The sequence below is a fragment of the Fukomys damarensis genome, unplaced genomic scaffold (assembly GCF_012274545.1).
Source record: "Fukomys damarensis isolate Sample0158 unplaced genomic scaffold, DMR_v1.0_HiC HiC_scaffold_39, whole genome shotgun sequence".
NCBI lineage: Eukaryota > Metazoa > Chordata > Mammalia > Rodentia > Bathyergidae > Fukomys > Fukomys damarensis.
The window spans coordinates 84430199-84438193 of record NW_022900951.1 but is presented as its reverse complement, the minus strand read 5'-3'; the positions used below and the strand labels follow the sequence as shown (position 1 = coordinate 84438193).

General features: G+C 38.5%; 1 protein-coding gene across 1 annotated transcript in view; it reads right to left on the bottom strand.

Moving 5' to 3' along the window:
* Positions 1 to 7995, bottom strand: part of Atg4a (autophagy related 4A cysteine peptidase) — a 58037-nt gene that overhangs the window by 9408 nt on the left and 40634 nt on the right. The window contains exons 3-6 of the mRNA XM_010603051.3: positions 7633 to 7704; positions 5457 to 5555; positions 2539 to 2640; positions 2301 to 2373 (exon numbers count right to left, since the gene is read on the bottom strand). Of these exons, the coding sequence (XP_010601353.1) occupies positions 2301 to 2373; positions 2539 to 2640; positions 5457 to 5555; positions 7633 to 7704 (346 nt within the window). The remainder of the gene's footprint in view (positions 1 to 2300; positions 2374 to 2538; positions 2641 to 5456; positions 5556 to 7632; positions 7705 to 7995) is intronic.

Below are 7995 nucleotides of genomic sequence, written 5' to 3'. Positions count from 1 at the left end.
ATATATATATATGTGTGTGTGTGTGTGTGTGTGTATATATACATATATATCTGTTGAGAGAATAGATAATATGAAAAGTGACAGAGAGAGAGGAAGAAAGAGACAGAGAGAGAGAGAGAGAGAGAGAGAGAGAGAGAGAGATACTCTTGAGACTCTTATTCCCTTTCCCAGCCATTGCACTGAAAATGCCATTCAAGGAGGCTTACATCACAGATGAATCAGGTGGGTGTGGAACCTTACTAGTCAGCAGCTGAAGGGAGACAGCATACTGAATTGCATGACTTAAACCCCTTTTAAAGGAGCAATTATATGAGGTCTAAATAAGGTACTCTGCCTATTTCTCTCTTCCCTTCTTCTTTGCTGGTTTGAAAGAAGACATGTTTCATCTGGCTACTTCTGGGATACATGAATAACCACCAAACTCACTGGACAGAATTTAAAAAAATTTTTTTTCTCTACCAAAGTAGCACCAAAGAAGAGGTTAATTACCATTATACTTTTATTTCTCTCATTTTAATGTACTGCCTTTCCCCATAATAATAATGATGATAATAATACACAGATAGTTCTCCACTTGCAAAGGTTTGACTTTACTGTGATGTGACAGCAATACAAGCTCAGCAGAAACTGCTTCCCACAATGAATTTGGACCTTTCTCTGGGCTAGTAGCATGTGGTCTGATCCTCGCTCATGATGCTGGATAGGGGCAGCAAGCCACAACACCCAGTCAGTCAAATAATCACAGGGTAAAACAACTGATACTCTGTAGTGGACTGCGTTGCTAAGCTGGGGTGCTCAGTAGGTTAGGTGTATTTGACACATTATCAACTTATGGCATTTTCAACTTACAGTGGTTTATCAGGAAATAATCCATCCTTAAGTCAACGAACATCTCTACTGTTGCTAATGGTAACAATCAGATAAATCAGAGCCCACTCAAAATCTAGAAGGATGTGCTTCCATCTGTTTATTGTTGGGAACCTTACCATTTACTGGATAGAAGGAAATTCTGAGGGATATTATTTTAAAACTAACCATTGCAAGCCAGGTTTTGGGCTCAGCACAGTCATTCTAATCTTTTACACTTTATGTCTTGGGTTCCTGTAACAGTTCCTGAAACAGGACAGACTTCACTCAGCATAGTCAATGATACCCAAAAGGCACTCTGACAAGGCAAGAAAGTGTTCTCAGGGAGGCTGTACTGTTAGTAAGGAGTAAAGTCAACATGTGAGTTTTCCTTCTGTCCCCAGGAAACCTAGACAGTTCCCCTCATATGCATACTTTCAAAGCATTCTAGCTCATTGTTAGATTGGCTAACAATTAAATCAGGGCCCTTCTGTACTTTACATGAAACAAATCCCATCATAATTCCCAGGAAGTGGAGGATACTACACCAAAGGAAGCCTAATGGATCAAACCTCCTGATTCCTAAATCTGTCCCCTGACTCTGGCTGGCATTTTCTTTCATGCATTAAGCATTTATTGAGCACTTATGTGTCAAGCCGTTTGAGCACTTATATGCCGAGCAGTTTGATGATGTGCTGGCATTACAGAGTAAGAAAGACAAATACAATCTCTGCCCTTAGCGTGTTTTCATTTGGTGATGGGTTGTCAGGAAGGAGAGAGTGGCAACAGGTAAGGAGGCCTGCAGGTGTAGGTGCTGATGCCACTCACCCAACTGTTCACTTGCAAAACGTTGATCCTGACCTCCCTATCTCACCTCTTGCAATAGGAGGTGAATTCAGGAATTTAACAGGACAACTATGCTGGGGCACTTTGAATCTGCCAAGAAATAACAAAATGATTACAAGACCTCTTTAGGATTTGTCTACTCCACTGGATGGTGAGTTCCTTGAGGTGAAGACTATGTCTAGTTTATTGTTGTATATCCAGCACTTAATAGAGTAAAGCACCCAGTAAACACAAAATGAAATTTTTTTACTATTCAGGGAGGTTGTCCATTTGTTGCTTAGGCTAGCTAAGTCTTTGCTACTTAGCATAAAATTTTTCACCTTGAAGAGGCCTTAGGCCAATGGCTCCCTGGCATATGAACATCAATCTATAGGCTAAGATGCTAAACAAGTCCTAGAATATAGCCACCAACCAATACCGGTAAATACAACTCTGACACCGATACAGGTCCACACTTAGAACTGCTTGAGCAAATGTTAGGAAAGCTTAGCCGGAGTGGGTGGCTTAGTGGATGGCAAGAATATTCAGGTTGATGGAAAGTTCAGTTGCCTGGGGGACAGAAGCATAGGAGATAGTAAAATAGGCAAATGCCCGACTCTTTTACTTACTTTAACACCTGTGCAACTGTATTTGGTCCAAACCATTCGCCAATTGATTTCCCCTCTCCTACTCCCATTTGTGCTGTTTTTAAGTGGAAAAAATTAACATGTTAGCAAAACATCTTCCAGTGAGCTACAAACTCCTAATTTTTTACATAAACAGACAACTTAATGAAGTCACATATACGGCATGAGGAAAAAGATCAGCTATAGGTATGGCTTTTCAACTACTGATTTATGATCTTACCCATTTGATGGATAGAATAGCAACAGTCTTTTCTATCTAAGAAGCACTGTAGGATCCGTTGATATTCTTTGGGTTGTTCTTTTTGTTTCTCCCAGTTCCAGTCTTTTGAGGGAAAAATGAGTTAATGTCATTTTTGTAACTATTTATTGCCCCTTAGAACCCTTATAACTACAAATTTGAAGCAAAATGTTACATTTAGAAGGTAAAAATGATCAACTTAGAATATTCTTAAGTATCTTTCATTCTGATGACAAAGACATCTGGAAACTGATTATTTTGTAAGACTCAGTACAAAGCAAAAGCAAAAAAGGTAGATAACCAAGGGGTTGACATAGCCCAAAGCCTGGATCTGGATAAATAGTATGTAAAAATGGTGTCACAAAGGCCTTTGTAGGCAGCTCCTCTGAATGGGAGGTCAACATAAAACCTGGCAGTACATCTATATATTGCCCAGATGCCATAATATCTCATCACACTGACAGCAATGGCTTTTATCTTTACATGCTGGCAGCACTGCCCAAACGGTGGGGGGGGGGTTGTTAGTGTGACACTCAACAGTCTACAGGATTCATGGCTAAGGAAGATTTATTTTTTAATTTTTAAAAATTCTGCCATATTTATACTGCCTTTTCAAAAGTTAACACTGAGCTTTGTTTTTAGTACATGTTTGCAATACATAACAATTACATTCTTTGTGAGGAGTTGATACAGGTACATAACAGGCCTCAATTCTTTTCATATCCCCTTCTCCCTCTTCTCCCCCCCCCACCAAGCTTTGGAAAACAAATAACTTTATTTTCAAGTGTGCAAGGTTTTTTTTAAGACCAAAGTCAAAATCACTACTATATCTGTAGGGATCCATCCTGTGCCCCTCAAATCCTACAGAGGCCACTTATAATTTACTGAGGACAACCGTGAAAATGCTACATAATCACTGCTATGCATAGGACGCACTGCTACCATTTTCTCAGCTCTAGAAATTCTTCTAAAGGAGCAGATTTGAGGCTCAGTTTGCTTCCAAGACATAAATTTCTCTCCTGAGGTTTTAGAGAGAGTTTGAATTAATGATTGAAATATACTTGAAGCCAAGGGCAATTATCTCTAGACTCTTTAACCTCTAGAATTTCTAAAGCCAAAGTTGTAAACTTCAGATCCAGCACATCCCTCAGAGAATAAATCACATCCAACTCTTTTCATTCTACTGAAATGTCTAAGTTTGGGGAAATTGTGAATAGCTGGATGCTAAGTAGCATTAGTTACTGGTGACAGTGCTAAGTGAACACCCCATCCAAAGTTTTTAAATTGAATGAATAGGAAAAAATCCAAGACTCTTTACCAAATTACACCTTCAAGGGGCAACCCACTTTCTGGTCCCCCTACTGTCACTCTTAGACAGAAGCTATCTTTCTTTCAGTAAAAATTTCCTACTATTAAAAAATGTTTACACCTGCTAATCAATATTAAGATCTATTTCCAAATTCTTCCTGCTATTTGCATTTATGTTGAAATGATTGAGACTACTGGCTGTGGCATTTTTTTTTCTAGTTTGCTCCACACTTCAGAATTTACTTTCAGAAAAGTCATCTCTCAAAGTGTTTTATAAAAGAGAAAAAATTAGGCTAGGCACTGTGGTGCACACCTGTGATCCCAGCACTTCAGAGGCCGAGGCAGGAGGATCACCATGAGTTTGAGGTCAGCCTGAGCCACACAGTGAGTTCAAGGCCAGCCTGAGCTACATAACAAGAGCCTGTCTCAATAAACAAATAAATACATACATACATACTAAAGAGTAAGACTGGATCTGTACCAAGAAGTATGTGTACAATAGAGAAGTCACTTGACAAAGTCAGAAGATTATAATTCTAGTTTCACGTCTATGCTTCCTTATTGACCCTGGGCAAATCATCTCATTTCTGTAAGCCTCAATTTCCTCATCTATAAAACAGAATATGAAACTACCCAAGGAAAGCAAGCACATGACGTCCTAAACCCTGCAGAGAAAACAATAAGCCCTTCAATCTCCTCAGAACTTCCTGGGTCCTGTCTGAAAACTACAGAGGTTCTCTGAGTTTGCAAAGTGGAGACAGGAAAGTGACATTTCCTATGCCTCCATCAGCAGTAGCCAATGAGTTCATCAGTCCAATCTCATCCAAAGTGTCCATTCACTCTCTTCCCCAAGTCCAGTTGAACTTTCACCCAAGTGCATAAACTGTCATCTAGCCCCATCCTCCAGATGCCCACAGGAAGCATGCACATATCTTAAAGAAAGCAAGAGTTTTCTTGCTTTCTGGGCTAGGGATTTGGCTATAGTTCCACTGCCTGCCTCCCAAGCACAAGGGCCCAAGTTCAATCCCCAGTATCAATAAAAAAGCAAGCCTCAAGAGTGTCAACAACTACAATTGGAAGGTTCTTGACTATGAGGTGAGCTCCTGAGAAAAGCTAATTTAAAGTTACTTTCATCACTGAATGGACATCCTCAGGGATTAAAACCCAAATAGTGCCAGCTCTCTCATTCGGTACTTCCTTTAGGTCATTTATATCCTTTAACACATAGGTATTCTAAATGAGGTCAAGAAACACTTATCACCACACCTTCCTCCTTTTGTCATCTGGCATTTTTTAAGGACTCAAACAATGGCAAAATTGGAAACTCTAAATGACACACCTGCCGCCATTCAATTCCATCCCAGGAAAATAAATGTCTGGCTAGGTGAGTCACAAGGAAATAATGCTTTTTTCCTTCTTATGAGGAGCTTTGTTGACTTAACAGCTCCACCACTTGAGCCTGCAGAGAGTATTATAGGGTCCATAGTTTTGTTACTGAATGTTCCTAAAGCTTAATATTAATACTATACTAAACAGGAGAAAATAATACTGCAGAGATCTTCAAAGCCATTTATAGAACAAATAGAACTCACCCCTTCCCAAGTGTCTACAGATAAGGGCTTGAGCCAGCATCATCTGTCCACAGCGCAGCATACATCCCCAGCCAGTATCTGATGAAGGGCCGGTTCCCCCTGTTGGCCAAATTGGATAGGAATAAATATGGGTACCATAAATTGTCTTTTCCTGAGAAATCAGCATATTTGGGACTCACACAAGACAAGAAAATACACATATTCTGAAAAGGGAGGAAAGAGATACAGAGATCAAATAGGGTTTGTATATATGGTTGAAATTAGCAATGATAATGCTAAGTCAACCAAAACAGCTTCTACAGACAAAGACAAAGCGAACAAATGAACTAAATCTATCCCTTAGGTTTTCTGCTTGGAGATTTCTAAGTATACATGCAGTTTTGATCAATGACTGTCATGTATGACTACCAACACTTAATCCACTCCACATCATCACTTGCCAGACCAAAGCTTGTCTTCTATAGTTCACCCACATTGCCCTGGATGTCTCATTAAAGGAAGTCTTATCTTAAAGAACAAATACTACCAGAGGCAGTCAGCACAATGATCAAAGACATTTGGAAGGCGCTTGACTGCTCTAAATATATATTATACATATCTGAAAAAGAACAAAGTAAAATAAAGAAAGAATCCTAGATTAGGTATCAGAAGACTAGTCTCTAATTTCATAATCTAAGTCTCACGTATAGACAAGATAATAAAATACACTCTGCCTACTATCAGTGGACACTGTAAGAATTAAATGAGAGAATTTCTTTGAACGTGTTTGAGAAACCTACACAAGATGATGTTGCAAACACCTGGCGCTATGAGTATAGAAATAACATAAAATATTATTAAGAAATTATAAATGTATAATATACTTAACATGTACCAAAAATAAAATGTACAAAACCAGTTAATAAATGAAATAAGGCAAGAGTTTCCATTTTAAGAACACTTGATGTGAAGAAAAGTCCATGTATGTAGCTAGGGTGAGCAATCTATTAATATCCTTCTTCAAGGGACCAATGAAATCAGATAGGTTAGATAGAAGAGAGGACATTTTGCTCTCTTTTTCCCACAGAGAAGTTGATATGTATGCTCTAAGCATGATCTCAGAAGATTAATTTTAAAGGGGGGTCATCAACCTTGCAAGTCAACGGTGCTAAAGTGGTCACTCCTTCCTTTTGTTGTGGGGATGAAGAAGAGTTGCTACAGCAAGATGGAAGGAGTGTGCCAATTAGCGAGCTAGGATGAGAGTCCTTTGGTTCTTGCTAATGCTGAAATTACAGGCCAGATCGGTGTGGAAAAGGTGCAGTGAGGTACACATAAAGAAGAGATCATCTATTGACAAAATATTGTCAGAGTTAAATCAGAACTATCTTCCAGCCTTACAAAGAATTCCTCACTCAGAGAAGGTTAATCATTTAGAACCACTGGGTGATACAGATTGTTCTTTTCTGTTACTGCTTGGGGACTTTATGAAGAGTAAAGAAAATGCAAGATTTCATTTTTGGTCTTTCATAGAAAGGTTGATTTCACCCCAACTACTAGGTCCAGTCCTGCCTTAAAATTAGTCAGACAGGCTTCCTCTTAGGAGAGTAGCTTCCACCATTTCCTCCTAAAGTGTTGTCATATTAGGAAGTGACACCCTCTGCTTATAAACATTTTATAAATTCTCTCTTAAAGAAGCACATTCACTTAACTTATTTATCTGTCATTTTTTTTCTAAATGACAGCTAACAGACTAAAATTAGCTCTAAGTAAATCTATCATAACTCATTTGCAATGTCAAGGTGCTTTCATTTTAGAATTATTTTCTTTCCTACAAAGCACAATTATCATTAATAATCAAATAGTTCTACAAAACAGTGAATTGTAATTTAATAGATAGTACCCAAATTAAAAGCTGCCTTGATTTCTCTTACCTTAAAAAGTAAAATAAATAATACAATCTGGTGTCTGAATAGTTGGAGGTGACGTCAAAAGTATATTGGTATGACATCAACACCACAGAACCATGTGTGATGAGGTACTTAAGCAATGAAACTTTTGGGTGAAGTATAAGACCTACTCTTAAATCAAATGCTTTGCTATAGTGAGCTGTTAATTCTGAGGTTTCTATGAAGTCACTGATAACCTCAGGCAAGTGATGTCAAAGAAGAGAGCACAGTACAACAAATGCTATACCTACCAATTGGTGAAAATTTCCTTCTGTATGTAAACCACAGACGAGCACTTATATCAGACAATAGTTTAGATTTTTCTGTAATTAAATGGGAAAATAAAATTATGTCACCACATTACATCTAAACATGCCTGTGTTTGACTTCTAAGCCAGTAGAAAACTTGCTTGCAAATAACCAATCAATTCCACTGTTACAGGCCTAGGAAAAATTCATAGGAAACCCAATCTCACTTTAGACAAGTAATTCCAGTATTTTCCCTCACTTCTGTTTTGGCCAGGGATACTGTACTGGTCAGTCAAATGATACTGGGTGATTTCTGCATCTTTCTCATTGGCCCTAGAATTACTATGGCCCTGGAAGGTACTAAC